The 24,542-nt window shown below is 39.2% G+C and overlaps 1 protein-coding gene across 9 annotated transcripts in view; it reads right to left on the reverse strand.

Annotated features, from left to right (window-relative positions):
* Window positions 1–24,542, reverse strand: part of ATP8A1 (ATPase phospholipid transporting 8A1) — a 256,747-nt gene that overhangs the window by 71,530 nt on the left and 160,675 nt on the right. For all 9 annotated transcript variants that reach the window (XM_063663611.1, XM_054484585.1, XM_054484583.1 and 6 more), the window contains one exon: window positions 4,994–5,166. In XM_063663611.1, the coding sequence (XP_063519681.1) occupies window positions 4,994–5,166 (173 nt within the window). The remainder of the gene's footprint in view (window positions 1–4,993; window positions 5,167–24,542) is intronic.

Genomic DNA, 24,542 nt, shown 5'->3' on the forward strand with positions numbered 1-24,542 from the left:
AAGGAATGTCTGTTGAGCATTTATTAGCTTCATTTGTGCTTTATGACTACTTTTTAAGTAGAACACATATTTAGAGAAATTCTTAAAGCTAAAGACAATCTCTAAAGATTTAAGAAGTAGATGTGCCTTTATTTAGTGCACTCATGCTATGACCGCAAATATTCAGTGTCCCTTTAGACTTCTTGCAGGATCCCTTGATAGGAGTAAGGTGAAAGGTTTTGCCTGGAATGCCACTCCCAAATGACAACACTCACTGAAGTCAAGTGTTTTTTTATACATTATGAGGAAAATGGCCTAAAAGGGGGTTAAACTTTGATTAGAGATGTTGCAAGTAGGAAAAAATGCTTACTTCAATTTAACTTTTGCTTTTCAGAAGACATGAGTACATAAATTATGTAGAAGAACGATGATTACTAGACAGTCTAAAAGCTAGAGGCTCTAAGCCAATTTTCAACCAACTGTCACAGAACATAAGTTTCCAAATATGTTTAAACTAAACTGACAACTACAGAAAAATGTAAAATTCTTTGAAAGGCTGGGTTATGTGAACTGATGAGGACCTCAGAAACCACATGCTATTTAACACACAGTAATACTTCACTGCAACATTCCCACTCTCTTCTGGAGGGAATATTAAAAGAGGTAGAACAGATGCTTCCCCAAATTAAGCTGATCCCAGCAGTAGAAAGACTATTCCCAGCAGAGTGGTCAACAGAAGGAAGGTTCATCCAAAACCTAAAAGGGCTATGAGAGGTCCTCTGGCCCAGCAGCTTTCCAACCAGGACAAGATAACCCAGGAAGGGGGCATGTGTGTATCTCTCACCCTACTATGACGAAGCCGGTCGACTTTTATTTGCTTTCTATATCTGTGTTCCCTGGAAGATAGGAATCACTGATATTCCAATCTCTTCATTTTATAGGTCACAAAACCAAGGCCAGAGAGATTCCATCAGATATCCAAATGGCCAAATCAGTAGAGCTAGAACAAGCATTCTGTGAATGTCTAGATAAAATGCTTTTATACCAATTATACAGACTGTAAGACCAGAGGGCATAAAGCACTGGTCCCTGAGACTAGGAATTACTTATTTAGTACAGTTACTCCCTGGGATAGTGCTTGATTTCAGTTGTATCCATAAATCTCCACGAGTCTTAGAACAAGCTTTTTTCCCTACATCTATTTCTCCAAGGAGTTTCAGTGAGTCTGTAAAATCCCTGAAGGGCTTCATGGAATTTTACATGTTTGTGTGCATGTGTACTTCTTCTGGAGGGAATGGTCTATAACTTTCATTTATTCTCCAAAAGTATCCATGATCACACCAAATCATGAGAATCAGTGGACTTCAGTGAGGGAGTAGAGGGGAAGAAGAACCACAAGGAGCAGTTTATAACTGGGAAAATGAATCAGAAACTATCTATAAATTAGACGTGTTCAGGTTATGCAGGTAGATACTCACAATGTTAAAAACAAAAGCTGCACAGTATCTATGAAAGAACAGTAGTTGGCCAGGAGCGGTGGCTCATGTCTGTAATCTCAGCACTTTGGGAGGCCGAGTGTGTGGACTGACTGAACTCCGGAGTTTGAGATCAACCTGGGCAACATGGCAAAAGCCTGGCTCTACTAAAAATACAAAAAATTAGCTGGGCATGGTGGCACACGCCTGTAATCCTAGCTACTCGGGAGGCTGAGGCATGAGAATCGCTTGAACCTAAGAGGTGGGGGTTGCAGTGAGCTGAGATCGCGCCACTGCACTCTCCACCCTGGGTGACAGAAACAAAAACAAAAAACAAAAAACAAAACAAAAAAACAAAAAAAACAAAAAAAAACAAAAAAACAAAAAAAAAAAAGAAAAGAAAATACAGTGCTGTGAGACTGATAAGAACAGATTTCATTCTACTTCTTGGGTTTTATATACTTAAGAAAAATATTTGAGGCACAACATTCAACCTATACTTTGGAAACCAAAAGCACCAGGACTCCAGAGCCCTGAATAAATTTGGGGTGGGGGGATTAGTTCCGTCTCTGAAAATTTCCTTCAAAAAACAGTGGTAAGAGAGAGACATAATGTCTGCTGCCTGGGAACAACTGTTTCTTTCAATTCAGCTGAAGACTCTGGAGGGACAACACTCATCTTTATAACTGTGTCAATGAGGCAAACACTAAAAACTGCCTCATTCTGCCCTGTATGCTGATAGTATCCGGGAAGAAAGTGGCTGATGCAATCCTGATGATGGAACTAATATGGAGACTCATTATCTGTTATAGGAAGGCTTTCCCCTCTACTTCCACTCCACCTAGGGCTAAAGAGAAGACTGCAGAGGAAGATCAGATTCTGAATTATCTGCATGTGTGTGGAATGACAAGCAGTAGATTGGAAAATAGTTTAAATTTGAGAGAAAAGCCCATAAAGCCAGTATGAACATAAACGAATTTGGGAAACAGTACCGAACTGTATTTTGAAATAATAATCAGTATTTATCTGGAGTGTCTATCTTCTAATGGAGTAAAATAGAGATTTCCTGAGGCCGGGAGATTGTAATCATCTGAGAAATGAGGAGTGACACTTGGGTTTAATTGGAAAGAATGATACACAGAATGGTCCACCTATTCCTATCCAGGGATAGAAGCATTATCATGGAAATTATACTTTGAGGTCAGTAAGCAAAATGACAAGAAGATGGTCTGTGCCAATTGTTTAAATGCCAAGAGGCACCAGGCCAAGAAGGTGCACAGACATAAATCCGGCAGTGGCACTGATGTAATTATGGGCTTAGACCAATTCTCAAACATGCTGGAAGCTGAACCACAGTCCTTATGGAAAAAGAGAGAGTATGAAGGTAATTAGAAGAAAAAAGCTGAGGAAAGATATGTGACTTAAGAAAAAAAAAAAAAACCTTAAAACTAGAAATAAAACTCAGTGTCTGCGTAGGGACCTCATGGTCTTGAAACATGCATAAAACAGAACCGAGGGAGGAAGGGGCCACACACATCTTTATAAGCTCGGTTTCAGAGCTGAGCCGCACGTGCATGGCAGGGTGTGATTCCCTCCCAGGGACCTGGTGCCTGGAGAAGCCCAGAGGTCCATGTGACTTGTGAGCATCCAGAACAAGGATTTCGGGAGGGAATTTCACAAGCACAGAACATATTTTTTCTCCCTTGACTCTGCTTTCTAGTTTTTCTCTCCCTCTGCTATTGTTTAATTTTGTGGTTCGACTTTTTGAAGAACGGTGGGAGGTACTGTGTTAAGCAATGCTTTAAGAATGAGGCTCAGCTGCAATTACTGCAATATGAAAATTGGCCTCCCACATCTTTCAAACCAAACTGTGATTTGACTTAGAAAGATACATGAAGGACAGCAGGTATCAAGTGTTACTCATCTTTTATGTGTCGCACTGTGCCCAGCACACAGAAAGTAGGCACATAACAGATGACTCTAGGGAACTGGCCATTTTATCTAAATACTTCTGTATTCTGTTTCATGTTGTTTCCAACTAGGAGCCAGCAATCATAACACTTGTGCTTTTGAGCAATCTTTTGTTTATCCTTATGATCCCATTAGTGAAAGTGATTAAGTGACCAAATCTGGCACATTATTCTGATGAAAAGTGTCAAAGTTGAACATTAGTCACACTTAGTCAAGATATTTGCAAGGAATCCAGCAAAATCACTATAAAAGTAAATTTTAAAAAGCATGAGAATACCAAAGTAAAAATGAGTCAAAATAATTTCCAGTCTCTTTATGATTAAGCAAAGAGCCTGATGACTAATATTAAACATCTGTACAATATATTGTCCAAGAACGTTATAGTAATATTATTTGTTAATACATACCACAGAAAAGAAAAAGAAATTATATGACTAAAATGATTAGACTCCTGGGAAAGATAAGCAACTCTTAATTCTCTGAATATGGTATAATTTTATAGGCTAAAATGATGCTTATAAAAGATATTGAGAATAGTTTAAATTATATTTCAGAAAGTATGTCTCAACTGAAACTTAGGAAATGTCTACAAGGTATAGCTTATAATTCATAAATAATACCATATACAAAATATTTAAGTGAATAAACCCAGACCAAAAAGGTATATATAAAAAGCATAACTTTATTAGTAAATGTCTTTTTAAAGAAAACGATAAAAGCACATAGAATAGTTTTAAAGATAATACCAAAAGCACAGATTCTGAGAAATCTTTCAGATCTCTGCTAACATTTTATGTCCCAGGAAAAGAAGGCAATTTGAGAAATTGCTACCCAGGATCTAAACTGATCAACTCCTAAGATTCAATAGTGAATGACAAAGGGGAAATCCTTAGTTTTCATGGTGATCAGAAAAGAGGAGACTGGGCTATTCATCATATTCATGAACCTACTTTAGGTCTTAGGAAGACAGAGTTTAAACAATTTATACGTAAATATGGGGAAGATTCCTTGACAAGAAACTCAGGAAGGACTGGAGCTATGTCGTTTACAAAAATGCATTTCTATGAATTAGGCCTTGATAACTCAAAAGAGATTTTAATTTAGGATATAGGCAATTTTATAAATTAGAGGGCAAAGGAATGTATAGTCAATAAATACCTCTCAGAAAAATGCCCAGCTATTTGGAAAATGATTCAGTTTGCATCTTTCATCATGCTATTCCCCCAAAATAAGTCTTAGCAGCTGGATCAAAGATTTAAATATAGAAAACAGGACCTTTAAAGAAAGGCCCTAGGTGGAAATGCAGGTAGATAATACATTTTAAACAAAGATAATGGCAAGAAACCTGTCGATTCAAATGAGGAACAATACTTGTTAATGATTGTTAGGACTCACTTTTTAAAACTAACAAATTCCATCCCAGTTTGTGAACCTCAAGTCTTGAGTGAACACATTAGTAAGTAACCTAACTTTTGTAAACTCTGGATTACTTTCATTGACGTTTATAAATCAAGAACTTATATCAAGTCATTCTTTACTAAAATCTGACAATGATAAGGAGAACTTACCGACAGCAAATGACAGCTTTGCATGACAAAGCTAAGTCCAGGAAATACTGTCGTACTCCAAAGGTTAAGGCATATTTGAGGGTTTTCCCATCAATTATAAGAGCAAAATCATTCTCTTTCCGGAGAGCATCACCAAGGGTAGTACAGTGACGACTGAGAGTTTCCCTTGTTCCCTGGAATATTAAACAAGCAAAAATGCCATCAACATTTACTCCCATTTGTTCTACTACGATGCCTTAAGGATATTTGGCAACTACATTTAGTTATTTTTAGTGCTTTTTATGTTTCAAATTGCTTTCACATACTTTCAGTCATTTGATTCTTACTAGCCCCTCAGGAGCCCGGACAATTGTTATCAAAAAAGTTAGTTACTTCGTTGAAGTCACACATCTGTTCCTAGCAGGGTTGGGACTAGACTATAAGTCACCTGTTTCTCAGGTGATTCTGTAGTCTTTGCTCATTATTCTAACCATCATTGTTTGAAATGCTTGTTCCCTGGTGCCGTAAAGAAATAGCACTTGAACATAAATTTAATGTATTTAGTAAGGCCATTTTTACTTTTTGCAGAAAGGGTACACTCGCCAGCAGTTTTGCCACGAGAGTACACTGAACAAAAGAGACAGGGTCATTTATAACCTGACGTGTTCACCCTACTGCTGTGTCCGGTCTCCATTGGCTGGAATGGGACCTCACATTCTGTATTTGTCCCGACTGGCTAGCAACTTAGAACCTTCTAAAAGAGGCAAAGGTAAAAGAGAACAAAGGAAGGAGGAAGTAACGTGGAATGCTGAGAAAGGTAAAAACACTTTTAAATAAGGAAGAGGAACAGGCTATGACCTAATCTTGCTTGGACCAGTATAAGCATGTTGGGGCAAATATTTAGGCTAAATTGTGGGAGCTAGGAACATAAAGTACGTTGATTTCTTTATTATGGCTAGCACAGGTCTTTGAATAAATTTTGCTTTTAAGAGAAATTACTATTTATTCCTAATTAGATGGGGAGGAAAGTCTTTGAAGAGGAACCTCTACTTTACTTTTTACGTGACCATGCAATCACAATACTGCAAACGTATTTTCAGCAAATTATTTTGTTAAAAATTGTGTTAATTTATGAGCTAGTCAAAGTTGCTACTCCATGAATAAAGGGAAGAAGTTGGGGGAATATATGCATCACGTAAATATGTTTTGGTCAACAGACTGAATATCCCATGGTGGGCCCATAAGATGGTGAGACCATATTTTTACTCTGCCTTTTCTGTGTTTAGATATACAAATACCACTGTGTTACAACTGCCTACAGTATTCAGTACAGTAACAGGCTATATGGGCTTGTAGCCTAGGAGCAATAGGCTATCTTGTATAGCCTGAGTCTGGAATAGGCTATGCCATCTAGGTTTGTGCAAGTACCCTCTATGATGTTCACACAATGACAAAATTGCCTAATGTCATGTTTCTCAGAATGTATCATTTCATTAAGCAAACTGTAATTTAAATAATTTACAGGCATTCTTTCAAAAATCCTCAATGCTATTGAATTTAACTCCTAGTAACTAAGAGGAGGAAATGCACAATCTGTAAACTCTTGCCACTTTTATGAACTGGCTTTTGTAATTTTAATCATGATTTTATGATGTTGTATTTAGTTGGGGATGGTGACCTGTGACTTGGTAATCTTGATGGATCAAATAAAAGAACACCTTCTATCAGTGAAGAGTTCACTTTCAGGGACAATAAAAGCCTTTAGTGTCAAGACAGCTTTGTTCACCTCAGCTATTTGTCTCCCTTTGTCAAGAACTGCTTTCCCAGCTCTTCAAAGGGATAAAGTTTCAATATATTTAGTTTTTCTCCCCACATCCTATAGATTCTTCCTATAACCTAATGGAGCCAATTTCCTATTTCACAAGAGCCCTACCATGGTGAAGAAACACAACACTGGCCTGGCACAAGGAAATATAATGAGTAATTCCCCTCCTATCAGATTTCTGTTCTGAGTGCTAAGCCTACAGTTATTTATAAAATAAATACAAATATACATATTTATATAAAATATACCTACAATAAAAATACAGTACACTTATATAACAATTTTTATTATGTTCATGGGATTTACAATTATTGTTCCAATTTAAGCATGTCGTTTTATATATATATGGTCATTTTATAGTTATTTCAGAGAAGCAAAGGCATAGGTAATTAAAATTTTATGTTGGGGATTTTTGAAGGTGTTTTTACATTTGTATGCAAATGTGGTTCCCACTATGTTCTGGAATATCAGAATCCTTTTACCAAAATAATAGAACCAAGTTGTACTATAAAGAAAGACTGCCCAACTTTCCTAATGCTGAAGCTTCACTTAACAGTTGCCCTGTTCCCCATTACACACAGTGACACAAAGGACCACCATATAGCAGCATTCTTTGCAAAATTTTCTGTTCACACTTTACATCAGGGGCGGGGGGAGAGTAGCTGTTTTAATTTACAAGCCTCACCCTCCTGTTTCCTGCTGGAAATTTTTGGCCCAAGAGGACTTAAAGAAGTGAAAAATGTTGGTAATAATTCCACAAGCAAAATTTACTAATGACAATCTATAATAGATATCCCCTGGATTATCTTAACAGCAAATTCATATAGATTAAATGAACAAATAAGTCAATGAACTGATAAAAAATATTTAGCACATACTACACACTAAGCACAGTTCTGAGATGCAACATAGAGATGCAACATTTAAGTTAACACTTGCTACCACCCTGAGCAGGAGGCACTACTATTATCTCCAGTCTGCAGATGAGAGTGTTTCAGTTCCTTGCTTAAAAATATGTGGCTATTAAGTAGTGACATCAAAGTGAGAATTAAATTTCTGCGGTAGCCTGTCTTTTTCTATGCAATCCAGCAAAAAAACAACAAACCAAACTTCAGACAGTACCAGGCGCAGCAAGTTAGAAATGGAATGCCCACACCAGTCCCTCTGTTGCTTCCCTTGAGCCCTCATCATCTGTCTCTCATCTTGTCTTTCCCGCCAACAGAGACGTCTCTTTATAAAACAAATTTAAAACACAAATCTTGTCTCTTCTTGCTTTAAAAATTTTCTAGGGCTTTCTACAGCTGACACACAATAAAGTCCAAACTCCTTAACATGGCATGTAAGGCTTCCTACATTCTGAGCCTAACTTTCCTTCCCAGTGCCCTTCACAATCTTGGTTCCTTTGGTTTCCCTCTTCCTGGAACGTCCTCCTCTCCAGAGGATCATCTGCTGCCTTCAAAAACCAAGCTTACCCTGTAAGCCCTCCCAGGTTCAGTCCACGCTACCAAGGGTAACTCATTCTACTGCAGCAAAACCCTGAGTTTCTTGACAGGAAAGACCGCGTTAAACCTGTTTCCCAGCAACAAAGGCAGTGTCTGCAATTACAGATGCTCAGGAAATACATATTTGTTGAATGAGAGCATTGATAAATTCTGATTTCATCCCGTTGGCAATGCTCCATTTCCCCCTTTATTATCACTTCTGATTAGAGAAAGAGAGAGAGTGAGAGAGAGACACACACAGAGAGAGGTCTTCTCTTTGCTCCCTAATTTTCTAGGGAACAAATAATCCAGTACTTTAACAGACTTTCAAAGGCATTGCTCACTAAAATACCTCTGTATTTTCTTTTAAGCTATTGCCCAAGTGATTTCTGAGCTGAAAACCTGAAATGAAACCTGAGACGGACCTCAGGAGGACTTCGAATTTCTTGAAAGCTCAGCTGCAAAATAAGACTGAAAGTCAAGTAAACCCCAGACCTGTGAAATGCCCTCATGAACCAACATAGGGTATGCAGTCCCACCCATGGTCCCCACTCTCCCTCCTTTCTAAGGCATTCTCTAACACCTTAAAATTTATTGAAAATTCTTTAAATTCGTGACATCAGTACCCCTAGGTTTTGTTGGTGACTATCACAGATCTCCGGCAAATCAGAAGGTGTCAAGAGATGTGATAGAAATAACATTTCAGAAGGTGAGTCAAAAACTTCTCACAGTGAATTCATTCGTCAGCCCACCTAGGGTGCAAGGTAACAACAACAAAAAAGCTGCAAACATTTTCTCATTTTAGTTTATAGTTTTCTTCTGTAAGCTCTGTTGTTAGCTGTGTGCTGCCAGTTACAAGTTATATTTTATCCTTATTTACTGCTGGGAGTATTTTCAAATTCTTTTATTTATGAAACTTTATTGCTTCTCCCCTAAGTCCAGGAGCCATACTTTATGGCTGCATTGCATTGAAGCTTATCTCCTGTAGCTAAGGATAAATTTATTACTATATTAGCTGTTGTTTTGTTTTTTGGCTACTGAAGGGGGAAATTTTTAAATATTGAAACTTAGTGACTTGTAAAAGTGAAAATACAGCAATGAGAAGCTAAATCAGAAAAAGGATCAAAGACCACAGGCTCAATGAAATAAAAGATCTCTATTTCCTTGTTCTGCATATTTTCACTTGTGGGCTGAAAGTCCAGGAGCATCAGAGACATTGCAAGGCAAAGGCAGTTTGGGGAGATGGACAGGTAAGAGAAAAGGCTGGGGTTCAAACAGTCAGGCAAGGGAGGGAGCCACAGTGGAAAGTGAGATTCTCGTGCCTCTTCCCTGACCTGCAGCCTGTGTGGTCATTCTGGACAACCATTCTGCTCTGCTCTTCCCATACCCACAGCACCACACAGACAGAGCCCAGTGCTCACTGGAAGCCCTTAGCCTGAACCTCCTACCATGCTTTCTTGCCTTGCAAATTCACCATTTAGGCCACACCCAACACAACCTCTGGGTTCTGTCTCGTTAACACAGAAAGGAAAAAGCCACCTCACTGCGAGGGCAGGATCTACTCCAGCTCCCTCTTCTTATGTGGCTGCTCATCACTGCTGGTCTAGTCTTTTATCCATGCCTAGTGGATTCCATGTTTCCCAGAGGCTACTCCAGACCTTTGCTTCTCTCCTCAAGAGTCCAAATTTGGCCCCTGTCACTTCGGCAAACATTGGCCTGTTTTACTGAGAACATTTATACATTTATAGCAGAAAGAATTGCCTCAACTTTCCTTCCTTAACCTCAAAACTTCCCTTTACCTAATCCCCTCTAGTTCCTGAGCTGGGGTAACACCTGCCTTCTCACCTTTGTTTCTTTCACTTCTCTTTGCATCTTCATTCTCCCCATTGGCACTATTTCCTTTTTCTTTAAGCCTACCTAAAAGGTCACAATTTTCTTATTCTAAAAATAATGAACAAATAAACCAAGACACATTCCCTTGACCCTACTTTCCCTGAGTCCTCCAGGTGACATCAATACCTCTATCTTTTGGATCCCTGAAATACTTCATTTACAGTATACTTATACAAGGTAGCATGATGTCGAGTAGCTTATCTATTTATATGTCTATATTCCCTTTGGAACAGAGGTCTTTGATGAAAAGGTAATAACAGAATAACCAAATTATTAATGATTGGAGAATATCTTATAGGAAGTTAAAGTGGTTTTCTTGTGTGACCATTTTAAGGATTGTTGTCTGCTGCCTGTAAAAGTCCTGTATACTCTTAAATACTCTGATTTAGAATAAACAAAATGCTAATGTGCTTATCTCATAGAGAAAATGAAAAAGAGGTAGTTATGATCTAGCATCTGCTTTGGCCTCAAATATCTTAAATTGTCTAGTGAATGTAATACAATGTATATATTTAGATCAGCTACTTAGTCATCAACCTTGGTTGTAAAACAGTGGGCCAAGGAGAAATAATATTTATTTGGTTTATAAGAAACATGCTTGAGAAATAAAAATAAAGAAACATGCTTGGCAGATAATGAGGCCAAGTAGAATTCCTCACTTTGAATCATTAAGATATAACCTGCCCAAACAGGTAATATGTTCATATAATAAACGCTAATAAAATAATGTAACAGCAATCTTTGAGAAATCAGAGACTAGCAGCTTTATGGCAATCTTTTTCATTAATATTGAGGAAACCCTTGATAAAAACCCTTGATTAAAAAACAGGCCTATATCATAAATGTGCAGCCATAAAAAAGTGAGATGTGAGGGTGCCCTAGACAATGAAATCTGACACAGTTTCATAGTGAAATAAATTAAAAGCCCTGATTTGTTTGGAAAATATCATAGCATGCAAGTTGTCGTTTTCATTTTGGCAAAACTCTGCTTGGAACAAGCTAACGAACCCACAGGCCAGATGTGCAAAGAACATGTGAGGCCACCCAAGGACTGTGTTTTTGATGGCCCCTAAAGTAATGCTGCAGAAAGCACCTGCATAAAAATGGTCCTTTTCAGCTTTCTAGCCGAGGTTTACAGGAAAGACAGTATTACTTAGGAACAAATCCAAGGAACACCCTAGTAGAGAATGTGGAAACATCCCTAAGGAAAGGAAAAGCAAAGCCTCCAGAATTTGACTCGATGACCAGTTAGCCAGGGGTTCACACAGCAGAGACGAGGTGAAGATTATGGGTAAATAGTCCGACATGAAGCAGCTAATGGTAGTGGCTTCCAGATCTTGCTCTGAGGCTGCAATTACTTATTTGTGGCTTCAGTAAATAACATGTGCTCTCTCATATATGTCCCAGAAGGTGTCTGTCAGCAAGGCTAACCCCAAACAAAAAAGTAAAAGGAAAAAGCCTGTCTATACTTATTTAAAGTATACTTTGGCATTTAGGTCCAAACACAAACAAGTATCCAGCATCTATACTTATTCTTAGGAATCTGTTAAATGTGTGCAGGTCAAATGATAAACTTATGTTACAAGGAGGATTCTATTCCCAGAAAGGAACAAAAAAAATCAAAATTCTGCATTATACTTTGAGTTTCAGATACATCATTTAATAATGTGTTTCTATTATGGAATGAGGGTCTATATCCCACCAAAATTCATACGTTGAAATCCTAACTCCTGTTTTGATGGCATTAAGAGGTAAGGTCTTTGGAAGTGATTAGGTCACGAGGGTGGAGTCCTCATGAATGGGATTAGGGTCCTTAAAGCATTTCTGGAGAGCTCCCTTCTTCTTCCATCATGCACAAACACAAGAAGACACTGTCTATGAACCAGGAAGAAGGCTCTCAAGAGACACCAAATCTGCTGCCACCTTGATCTTGAATTCCTTGGTCTCCAGAAATGTGGGAAACATACTTGGTGTTTAAGCCCCACAGTCTATGGTACTTTTGTTAGCCTGAATGAACTAAGATAATTTTGTTATTCTTGGATTTGTTATTTTTCTTTTTTTTTAATTAATTTATTATTATTATACTTTAGGTTTTAGGGTACATGTGCGCAATGTGCAGGTTAGTTACATATGTATACATGTGCCATGCTGGTGCGCTGCACCCACTAACTCGTCATCTAGCATTAGGTATATCTCCCAATGCTATCCCTCCCCCCTCCCCCCACCCCACAACAGTCCCCAGAGTGTGATGTTCCCCTTCCTGTGTCCATGTGTTCTCATTGTTCAATTCCCACCTATGAGTGAGAATATGCGGTGTTTGGTTTTTTGTTCTTGCGATAGTTTACTGAGAATGATGATTTCCAATTTCATCCATGTCCCTACAAAGGACATGAACTCATCATTTTTTATGGCTGCATAGTATTCCATGGTGTATATATGTGCCACATTTTCTTAATCCAGTCTATCACTGTTGGACATTTGGGTTGGTTCCAAGTCTTTGCTATTGTGAATAATGCCGCAATAAACATATGTGTGCATGTGTCTTTATAGCAGCATGATTTATAGTCCTTTGGGTATATACCCAGTAATGGGATGGCTGGGTCAAATGGCATTTCTAGTTCTAGATCCCTGAGGAATCGCCACACTGACTTCCACAAGGGTTGAACTAGTTTACAGTCCCACCAACAGTGTAAAAGTGTTCCTATTTCTCCACATCCTCTCCAGCACCTGTTGTTTCCTGACTTTTTAATGATTGCCATTCTAACTGGTGTGAGATGGTGTCTCATTGTGGTTTTGATTTGCATTTCTCTGATGGCCAGTGATGGTGAGCATTTTTTCATGTGCTTTTTGGCTGCATAAATGTCTTCTTTTGAGAAGTGTCTGTTCATGTCCTTCGCCCACTTTTTGATGGGGTTGTTTGTTTTTTCTTGTAAATTTGTTGGAGTTCATTGTAGATTCTGGATATTAGCCCTTTGTCAGATGAGTAGGTTGCGAAAATTTTCTCCCATTTTGTAGGTTGCCTGTTCACTCTGATGGTAGTTTCTTTTGCTGTGCAGAAGCTCTTGAGTCTAATTAGATCCCATTTGTCAATTTTGGCTTTTGTTGCCATTGCTTTTGGTGTTTTAGACATGAAGTCCTTGCCCATGCCTATGTCCTGAATGGTAATGCCTAGGTTTTCTTCTAGGGTTTTTATGGTTTTAGGTCTAACGTTTAAGTTTTTAATCCATCTTGAATTGATTTTTGTATAAAGTGTAAGGAAGGGATCCAGTTTCAGCTTTCTACATATGGCTAGCCAGTTTTCCCAGCACCATTTATTAAATAGGGAATCCTTTCCCCATTGCTTGTTTTTCTCAGGTTTGTCAAAGATCAGATAGTTGTAGATATGTGGCATTATTTCTGAGGGCTCTGTTCTGTTCCATTGATCTATATCTCTGTTTTGGTACCAGTACCATGCTGTTTTGGTTACTGTAGCCTTATAGTATAGTTTGAAGTCAGGTAGTGTGACGCTTCCAGCTTTGTTCTTTTGGCTTAGGATTGACTTGGCAATGTGGGCTCTTTTTTGGTTCCATATGAACTTTAAAGTAGTTTTTTCCAATTCTGTGAGGAAAGTCATTGGTAGCTTGATGAGGATGGCATTGAATCTGTAAATTACCTTGGGCAGTATGGCCATTTTCACGATATTGATTCTTCCTACCCATGAGCATGGAATGTTCTTCCATTTGTTTGTATCCTCCTTTTATTTCCTTGAGCAGTGGTTTGTAGTTGTCCTTGAAGAGGTCCTTCACATCCCTTGTAAGTTGGATTCCTAAGTATTTTATTCTCTTTGAAGCAATTGTGAATGGGAGTTCACTCATGATTTGGCTCTCTGTCTGTTGGTGTATAAGAATGCTTGTGATTTTTGTACATTGATTTTGTATCCTGAGACTTTGCTGAAGTTGCTTATCAGCTTAAGGAGATTTTGGGCTGAGACAATTGGGTTTTCTAGACATACAACCATGTCGTCTGCAAACAGGGACAATTTGACTGCCTCTTTTCCTAATTGAATACCCTTGATTTCCTTCTCCTGTCTAATTGCCCTGGCCAGAACTTCCAACACTATGTTGAATAGGAGTGGTGAGAGGGCATCCCTGTCTTGTGCCAGTTTTCAAAGGGAATGCTTCCAGTTTTTGCCCATTCAGTATGATATTGGCTATGGGTTTGTCATAGATAGCTCTTATTATTTTGAGATACGTCCCATCAATACCTAATTTATTGAGAGTTTTTAGCATGAAGGGTTGTTGAATTTTGTCAAAGGCCTTTTCTGCATCTATTGAGATAATCATGTGGTTTTTGTCTTTGGTTCTGCTTATATGCTGGATTACATTTATTGATTTGCATATATTGAACCAGCCTTGCATCCCAGGGATGAAGCCCACTTGATCATGGTGGATAAACTTTTTGATGTGCTGCTGGATTCGGTTTGCCAATATTTTATTGAGAATTTTTGCATCAATGTTCATCAAGGATATTGGTCTAAAAATCTCTTTTTCAGTTGTGTCTCTGCCCAGCTTTGGTATCAGGATGATGCTGGCCTCATAAAATGAGTTAGGGAGGATTCCCTCTTTTTCTATTGATTGGAATAGTTTCAGAAGGAATGGTACCAGTTCCTCCTTGTACCTCTGGTAGAATTCGGCTGTGAATCCATCTGGTCCTGGACTCTTTTTGGTTGGTAAGCTATTGATCATTGCCACAATTTCAGCTCCTGTTATTGGTCTATTCAGAGATTCAACTTCTTCCTGGTTTCGTCTTGGGAGAGTGTATGTGTCGAGGAATTTATCCATTTCTTCTAGATTTTCTAGTTTATTTGCGTAGAGGTGTTTGTAGTATTCTCTGATGGTAGTTTGTATTTCTGTGGGATCGGTGGTGATATCCCCTTTATCATTTTTTATTGCATCTATTTGATTCTTCTTTTTTTCTTTATTAATCTTGCTAGCGGTCTATCAATTTTGTTGATCCTTTCAAAAAACCAACTCCTGGATTCATTAATTTTTTGAAGGGTTTTTTGTGTCTCTATTTCCTTCACTTCTGCTCTGATTTTAGTTATTTCTTGCCTTCTGCTAGCTTTTGAATGTGTTTGCTCTTGCTTTTCTAGTTCTTTTAATTGTGATGTTAGGGTGTCAATTTGGGATATTTCCTGCTTTCTCTTGTGGGCATTTAGTGGTATAAATTTCCCTCTACACACTGCTTTGAATGCATCCCAGAGATTCTGGTATGTTGTGTCTTGGTTCTCGTTGGTTTCAAAGAACATCTTTATTTCTGCCTTCATTTCGTTATGTACCCAGTAGTCATTCAGGAGCAGGTTGTTCAGTTTCCATGCAGTTGAGTGGTTTTGAGTGAGATTCTTAATCCTGAGTTCTAGCTTGATTGCTAGATCTGAGAGATCGTTTGTTAAAATTTCTGTTCTTTTACATTTACTGAGGAGAGCTTTACTTCCAAGTATGTGGTCAATTTTGGAATAGGTGTGGTGTGGTGCTGAAAAAAATGTATATTCTGTTGATTTGGGGTGCAGAGTTCTGTAGATGTCTATTAGGTCTGCTTGGTGCAGAGCTGAGTTCAATTCCTGGGTATCCTTGTTGACTTTCTGTCTCGTTGATCTGTCTAATGTTGACAGTGGGGTGTTAAAGTCTCCCATTATTAATGTGTGGGAGTCTAAGTCTCTTTGTAGGTCACTCAGGACTTGCTTTATGAATCTGGGTGCTCCTGTATTGGGTGCATATATATTTAGGATAGTTAGCTCTTCTTGTTGAATTGATCCCTTTACCATTATGTAATGGCCTTCTTTGTCTCTTTTGATCTTTGTTGGTTAAAGTCTGTTTTATCAGAGACTAGGATTGCAACCCCTGCCTTTTTTTGTTTTCCATTTGCTTGGTAGATCTTCCTCCATCCTTTTATTTTGAGCCTATGTGTGTATCTGCACGTGAGATGGGTTTCCTGAATACAGCACACTGATGGGTCTTGACTCTTTATCCAATTTGCCAGTCTGTGTCTTTTAATTGGAGCATTTAGTCCATTTACATTTAAAGTTAATATTGTTATGTGTGAATTTGATCCTGTCATTATGATGTTAGCTGGTTATTTTGCTCCTTAGTTGATGCAGTTTCTTCCTAGTCTCGATGGTCTTTACATTTTGGCATGATTTTGCAGCGGCTGGTACCGGTTGTGCCTTTCCATGTTTAGCGCTTCCTTCAGGAGCTCTTTTAGGGCAGGGCTGGTGGTGACAAAATCTCTCAGCATTTGCTTGTCTGTAAAGTATTTTATTTCTCCTTCACTTATGAAGCTTAGTTTGGCTGGATATGAAATTCTGGGTTGAAAATTCTTTAAGAATGTTGAATATTGGCCCCCACTCTCTTCTGGCTTGTAGAGTTTCTGCTGAGAGATCCGCTGTTAGTCTGATGGGCCTCCCTTTGAGGGTAACCTGACCTTTCTCTCTGGCTGCCCTTAACATTTTTTCCTTCATTTCAACTTTGGTGAATCTGACAATTACATGTCTTGGAGTTGCTCTTCTCGAGGAGTATCTTTGTGGTGTTCTCTGTATTTCCTGAATCTGAATGTTGGCCTGCCTTGCTAGATTGGGGAAGTTCTCCTGGATAATATCCTGCAGAGTGTTTTCCAAATTGGTTCCATTCTCCCCGTCACTTTCAGGTACACCAATCAGTCGTAGATTTGGTCTTTTCACACAGTCCCATATTTCTTGGAGGCTTTGCTCGTTTCTTTTTATTCTTTTTTCTCTAAACTTCCCTTCTCGCTTCATTTCATTCATTTCATCTTCCATCAGTGATACCCTTTCTTCCATTTGATCGCATCGGCTCCTGAGGCTTCTGCATTCTTCACGTAGTTCTCGAGCCTTGGCTTTCAGCTCCATCAGCTCCTTTAAGCACTTCTCTGTATTGGTTATTCTAGTTATACATTCGTCTAAATTTTTTTCAAAGTTTTCAACTTCTTTGCCTTTGGTTTGAATATCCTCCCGTAGCTCGGAGTAATTTGATCGTCTGAAGCCTTCTTCTCTCAGCTAGTCAAAGTGATTCTCCATCCAGCTTTGTTCCGTTGCTGGTGAGGAACTGCATTCCTTTGGAGGAGGACAGGCGCTCTGCTTTTTAGAGTTTCCAGTTTTTCTGCTCTGTTTTTTCCCCATCTTTGTGGTTTTATCTACTTTTGGTCTTTGATGATGGTGTGGATGTCCTTTCTGTTTGTTAGTTTTCCTTCTAACAGACAGGACCCTCAGCTGCAGGTCTGTTGGAGTACCCGGCCGTGTGAGGTGTCAGTCTGTCCCTGCTGGGGGGTGCCTCCCAGTTAGGCTGCTTGGGGGTCAGGGGTCAGGGACCCACTTGAGGAGGCAGTCTGCCCGTTCTCAGATCTCCAGCTGTGTGCTGGGAGAACCACTGCTCTCTTCAAAGCTGTCAGACAGGGACATTTAAGTCTGCAGAGGTTACTGCTGTCTTTTTGTTTGTCTGTGCCCTGCCCCCAGAGGTGGAGCCTACAGAGGCAGGCAGGCCTCCTTGAGCTGTGGCGGGCTCCACCCAGTTCGAGCTTCCCAGCTGCTTTGTTTACCTAAGCAAGCCTGGGCAATGGCGGGCGCCCCTCCCCCAGCCTCGCTGCCGACTTGCTGTTTGATCTCAGACTGCTGTGCTAGCAATCAGCGAGATTCCGTGGGCGTAGGACCCTCTGAGCCAGGTGCGGGATATAATCTCCTGGTGCGCTGTTTTTTAAGCCCATTGGAAAAGCGCAGTATTCGGATGGGAGTGACCCGATTTTCCAGGTGCCGTCTGTCACCCCTTTCTTTGACTAGGAAAGGGAACTCCCTGACCCCTTGTGCTTCCCGAGTGAGGCAATGCCTCGCCCTTCTTCGGCTCGCGCACGGTGCGCGCACCCACCGACCTGCACCCACTGTCTGGCACTCCCTAGTGAGATGAACCCGGTACCTCAGATGGAAATGCAGAAATCGCCCGTCTTTTGCGTCGCTCACGCTGGGAGCTGTAGAGCGGAGCTGCTTCTATTCGGCCATCTTGGCTCCTCCCTCCAGATTTGTTATTTTTCTTCATGAGTTCACCACCAGTAAAGCAAATGAGTATATGATCGGAACTAACAACAAATCACTTTTGGATGATATACAACTTTCACCTTTGTCAGAATGAACATAAGTTCAGGAAGCCTGTGCTTCCCTCTACAGTATCAGCAACACAAGTTTCTGTTTTCACTTCCCTTCCTTAGAAAGTAAAAAATGCAACAGAATGTTATTAAAACACCTTCAGAAATCTTGCTGAACAAAGATGGTGACTCTACTGAAACGAGGTAACTGGAGGCAGAGCCACTGTGACACAACTCTTCATAGCTGGTCAGCAGACACACACAAATTACCAGAGTGTAGAGAAAGCAGTGGTCTGCCTGTATCATACAAACGTGCAGTCATAAAAAAGTGAGATGTGAGAAAGTCCAGGCTGGCCCGTGAGGGTGCATACAATGGTTCTGGACACTGATAACATTTGAAAATAAAATGATGTCACACTGTAAAGAACTAAGTTCCACAGGTCGAAACATACCCTATGGCTCAGAACTCCAGGTTTTCGTCAACTTCAGGTGGATGTACAGTATGGTAAAGATAAGCTAATCAAACATTTTTCACCTTCTTGGAAAAGGGAAAATTAAATGTTATTTTGAAAAAAATTCCCTAATGAATGATAAAAGTTAAACAAGAAATAAGAAATAGTTTCAACCACTTACTTAAGACAGCAAGAACTCCAAAACCCTTTTGGATTCTGGGCAGCTATGTGAGCTTAGAGTCCTAGAAAGGATTATATCACACATATCAAAAAGTATTATGGGTAAATTCATTTCATGGCCTATCATAAACTCTTCGCCAGAGGTATGTATGTATTTCAATGTACCGCCTCATAATTTAATGTAATTTTTTTGGTTTGACTGACTCTAGAAGGCCAACTGTGTGGTATTGGAAAGGTTTCCTCCGAATCCTTGCTCTGTCATGTACTGGCTGTCTTTCCTCAGGCAGGTGACTTAACTTCTCTGAATCACATTTTTCTCATTCATAAGACTGGGTTACTATCTATTTTATAGAGTGATTGTAGTGATAAGATGTGCTAACTCCTTTATTTGTGAATAAAGTGCCCTGTCCAGTGCCTGGCATGAAGTGACATCCAGGAAAGGCTAGTTCTGCCCTTCCTCTGTTATCAGGCCTAACAAAGGTACTAACATGAAATGCGCCAGGCCAGGTGGCTCCCACCTGTAATCCCAATACTTTGGGAGGCCAAGGAGGGCAGATCCCTTGAGGTCAGGAGTTTGAGACCAGCCTGGCCAACATGGTGAAACCCCTTCTCTACTAAAACAAAAAAATTAGCCGGGTGTGGTGGCACATGTCTGTAATCCCAGCTACTCAGGAGGCTGAGGCAGGAGAATTTCTTGAACCCAGGAGGCAGAGGTTGCAGTGAGCTGAGATCGCGCCACAAAAAAAAAAAAAAAATGGTCAGGCTTGGTATCTCATGTCTGTAATCCCAGCACTTTGGGAGGCCGAGGCGGGTGGATCACCTGAGGTCAGGAGTTCAACACCAGCCTGGCCAACATGGTGAAACTCTGTCTGTACTAAAAATACAAAAATTAACCGGGTATGACATGACAGGTGCCTGTAATCCCAGCTACTTGGGAGGCTAAGGCATGAGAATCGCTTGAACCTGGGAGGTGAAGGTTGCAGTGAGCCGAGATCACGCCACTGCACTCCAGCCTGGGCGACAGAGTGAGACTCCATCTCATGTTACTGGGATAATTTTAAGTTTTCTTATGAAATCTCCCAATGGCAATTTTATTTCAATTTACCTTTTGAATGCCAACATTCAATACTATCAGCTACTTCTGGAAACCTGTCTTCTCAATCTAGGAAAGATGGCATTATCTAGTCTCATGTGACATATAGCTCTTGGTACATGGTAGGCGGACAAATATTTATATAACTAACCACTGATTTTATCTCTTAATTTCTGTCTCCAACCTGATAGAATTCTTAACTGAAAATAACTGGAAAGTTATAAACTGATGCGGCATTTCTCTTTTATTATCTGTATAGTTCTGCGTAGGTGACCACATCAATGTATGTATTTGGTTTAAAATAATTAATTATAAAGACGACACCCAGGGTTTGTTTTGCTGACATGTTCTTCAGACACAACACCATTGAGTTCATTCTTAGGTTTTGTTTTTAAAGCAGAGAAATAAATGTTTACTGGGAGTAAGAAACAAAAACACCACCAGCACCTTACTTTAGTTTGCTAAGGCTCTACCTTTTAAAATCTACTATAAATTAATTTAAAATGTCAAATAAGAGGATATATATAAGAATCTTAAACTAACACATATTTTATTAGCTGTTTTGGTGGTTTGTGGCTCCACCTCATCATCATTTAAGACATGAGGTATTTACAAATTTATGGTCAAATAATGTTTCATTCTGTCTCTACTCTTACACTCTCCAAATGTTCACACTTTAAAATTATGAATTAACGGAACATTCTAGGAACATTCTTAATAATACATTATGACCATATCAAGTATAGACAATGTTAGCACGTTCTTAAAGAGTGAGTTATGGTTCCCATAATAACACATGGATAAACCATTGGGTATTACTTGCTTTTCTACAATGTGTTATTGATTCAGTGGAACACTGGGCACTCCATATACTCCTACGCAACACATATATCAATACTCCTCCAGCTACTGCAGGCGGTAGTAAAAGAATGTATGCCTGAGAGTAGGGAGAAACTACATTTATGTACAACTGGCCCATTTAGTATTCATCCCAGTCAGGATCACTAGCTCTCTTTGACGTGGTTCCCCTGCAACCCCCGACACATTATAAAATTAAAATTTATTTTAAAAAATTGTATTTATTAGTTTTTTTGATGTAGTTTTTGATCAAAAAGCTTTGGTGTTTCCAAACTCCTAACCTGTACTAGAACATAATGTTGAAAAACATATGTGTATAGAATCAAACCAATATAAAGTAATTTTTCCAAAACGGGTAAGGCAGACAGAAGGTGAAGTCATTAAAAACACATGGTCAAAGAGGTCCTCCAAACAGCTTAGTGGAAGGCGGCCAAATGAACGCATTTAATCAATATATACTGCTAAAGATAATGGGGAGAGGAAAAGAGAAAAAAATTCCATGCTATGCTGATACACAAATATAGGTTTCCCAGGACGGGGGTAGATATGGAATACTGTAATTGAGGAAGTGGTCCAATCTCCCAGAAGGGTCATGCCATCTGAAAAAGGTCAAGGGTCACAAAGTGGAGGCAGGTACGAAGAGGAAGTTGTAGTGCCGGGTAAATTGCTCTTGGCCCCTCAACAGAGGTTTGAGATTTGGGATTATGATAGGTTCCATCAGGCAAATAACTGCTTGTGAGGCATCTAGTCTCACTTAGGGTACAATGCAGAGAGAGGCAGCAAAGTGCTGAATCTGTGTCCAGTCTGTGTTTCAGCACGGGGGTGGGGACATGTAGCAAAGACAGACAAATCCAGGGAAAGGAAGGAAGAGTGGGATAAAGGATATAATTACATAATTTAAAGAGTTTTCTGGATAAAGGCTTTTACCAAAGCCCCCATGGTAATTATTTTAAACCACCAGTGAAAGCCTCCTAAACACTTATTTTGACTTTGGTATTAAATATTCTCCAGTGGCAGCAGTGAATGCAGAAGGAAGCATGCTGGGAGGAACTGGGTAGGCAGACATCCAGTCTCTCTCACTGCCTTCAATTCAGCCAGCAAGAGGCTGCTCAGAATATACAACCGGCTTTCTCAAAATAAGCAAATTACAAATCAACAGTTCGGAGAAGGTAACAACTAGGGCCTGTGAGAAATTGTTACCCAGAACCACAGAGAAAGCTAATGTTGGGCCCATTTTCTAAATAATTTAAATTAATTAATGTAAGAAAATAGAAGAATCATGATCTGCCATATTTTCTCAGTGCAAATCTCAAAGGCACACAATTTCCATTATTTTATATATATATACACACATATATATACCCACACACATATATATATGCACATATATACACGTACACATATATGCACATATACCCACCCCCACACACATATATATACATACATGTATATACACACACACATAGTCAATAACGTTTCATGTACAGTTGTATTAGCAAAATTAAATATGAGGTCTTTTCAGAATTCCATAATCACAAGATTTGGGCATTGGCATATTCCAGAAGAGCCTCCCTCTTTCAGGGGTTCTGTGGTCCTGGTGGTGAGTGGTAAAGGAGGTGGGAAAATGGGAAAGGGGGATAAGTGTTGGATGGAGAATGAAAATGAAACAAGTTAATAAGTTTGAGAGATAGCTGCTGGAATATTTCTTTCTGCAAATGAGTCACTGCTGCCACTGGAGAAGGTATGGTTATTTAAAACCAAAATCAAACAAAAAACAGTTTGGGACTTCAAGCAATCAAAGTTCACATTTAAGATTCTAGCACTCGCTAGCCATGGGAACTCAAAGTCTCTATCTGGAACTGAGACAAACACCACCAGCCCTAAAGGAGCACAGATTGCGTATGCAGATACACCAGGCATACTGGCACATAGTAGGTTTCCTAAAAACTGTCATTTTATGGGTATGCTGACTCATCAGAAGGTATTAGTGGCAGAGATGCAAAGAGGGCACAAGGCATGGCATGTGCCCCTCAGAAATGTCAACAAACTTGTGGGGGAGAATGGCAAGGGGGCAGACTAGTTAGAAAGCATTTATCTGTAATTCTAGGTCTCAGGGAGCTCTTGGAAGAGTTCAGACATTTAGCCAAAAATGAAGCAAAGAATATTCAGGGTTGAGGGGAGGAAGAACTTCTCAAAACAGACACAGTATAAATTTGTGAACAACCTCACTTAAGGTTCTCAGCACAAGCCAGCCTCGCTGAATTTTGTTTTAAAAAAAAGGACACATTTAATTCTATGAGCCCAAACAATGGGTTTGATGGAACTTTTTCAACCACATACTTTGGCTTGCAGCAGACACTGTCTTAAATCCAGGAAAAGGAGAACAGATTATTTGTTTATATGTTATTTTCATTTTTTGGTAATGTTTACACTTTTTACTAACCCATTTATTTCAAATGTAACAAAGTTGGCTTTCTTTACTGAGAGCTACTTGGAGTAAGCAGTGTGCCAGACAATATTTGAACAATCTTTCTGCATTAGGACATCATAAAAAAGTATCTTTGCTTCTGATAAGGATACATTAACACCTTCAAAGTTAAACTTTGATCTTAAAATTTTAAGCCAAAAAGCTGAAACAGCTTTGCTAATGGTAAAAGAAAATTCACAGTACTGAAGCACCAATGCTGGCAGTGGAGGAAAACTCAGTGTGGTTTAAAACTTGCCTAAACTATTTTCAAAGCAATACAAAATATATTGTATGAGACTCATGGGACATATCAAAACAAAACCTGAAGTAGCCCAAATTCTCTTTTTTCCCTTCTTTTCTGGAGTTGAGTCAATAACTTGCTTATTCTGGATTTCTTTCAGAAGCCATTCAACAGTGGCCCATTCCCAAAACAGTGAGGTCTGTCTACATAATACATGTAAGTTGAGCTTAAAAGGGTACAGATGACAACTTCAGCCTTTATGTCCTGAATGTCCTATAAGTTATAGTCAAAACTTACATGGTGTTAGAATGTCAAATTCAGCTAGAAAAAAATTAGCAATTCCATGAAGGGTTTTCTTTTACCACGGTGTTGAAAAATATATATTCTAATGCTTGTTAACTTAATATCCAATGTGGCTAACAATTCATTTTCTGTAAAATACATAAGTGAAGTGAAACACTGGTATCCATAATCAAACCTACAGCTGGTTTGGGGTCATATTCTCAAATTAAGTAGAGAACTTTAAGTAATTTAAGAGCAAAATGGCTGTTCAAAGTCATCTGTTACAACAGCTAGCAGTGAAGAACTCTCCTCTAGAAATAATAATACTAAAAAAAAAATGATGGGGATGTCCAGCATTGTTTCTAAGTACTTAATAGGTATTGTTGTATTTAATCCTCACAACCCCACCCCTAAATGAGATGGACATTTTCATTCCTCTTGTTTTACAAATGTAATAGATGAAGGCTAGAAAAGCCTATTTGCTTCCCGCACTCTGGAATCAAATTCCTTACATATATCCCCCAGTGCTGCCGAGCTACCTGTGCTTGGTCCAGTTATCCTTTCTAGATTCTTTATCTGTAAAATGGGCATACTAGTATCTGCTTATAACATATAAATTAATAGTTTCAGGTATAAATGTGATTGTCAGGTATAAATGTGATAAAGTCCTCAAT

This window comes from Pongo pygmaeus, chromosome 3, assembly GCF_028885625.2.
Source record: "Pongo pygmaeus isolate AG05252 chromosome 3, NHGRI_mPonPyg2-v2.0_pri, whole genome shotgun sequence".
Classification (NCBI taxonomy): Eukaryota; Metazoa; Chordata; class Mammalia; order Primates; family Hominidae; genus Pongo; species Pongo pygmaeus.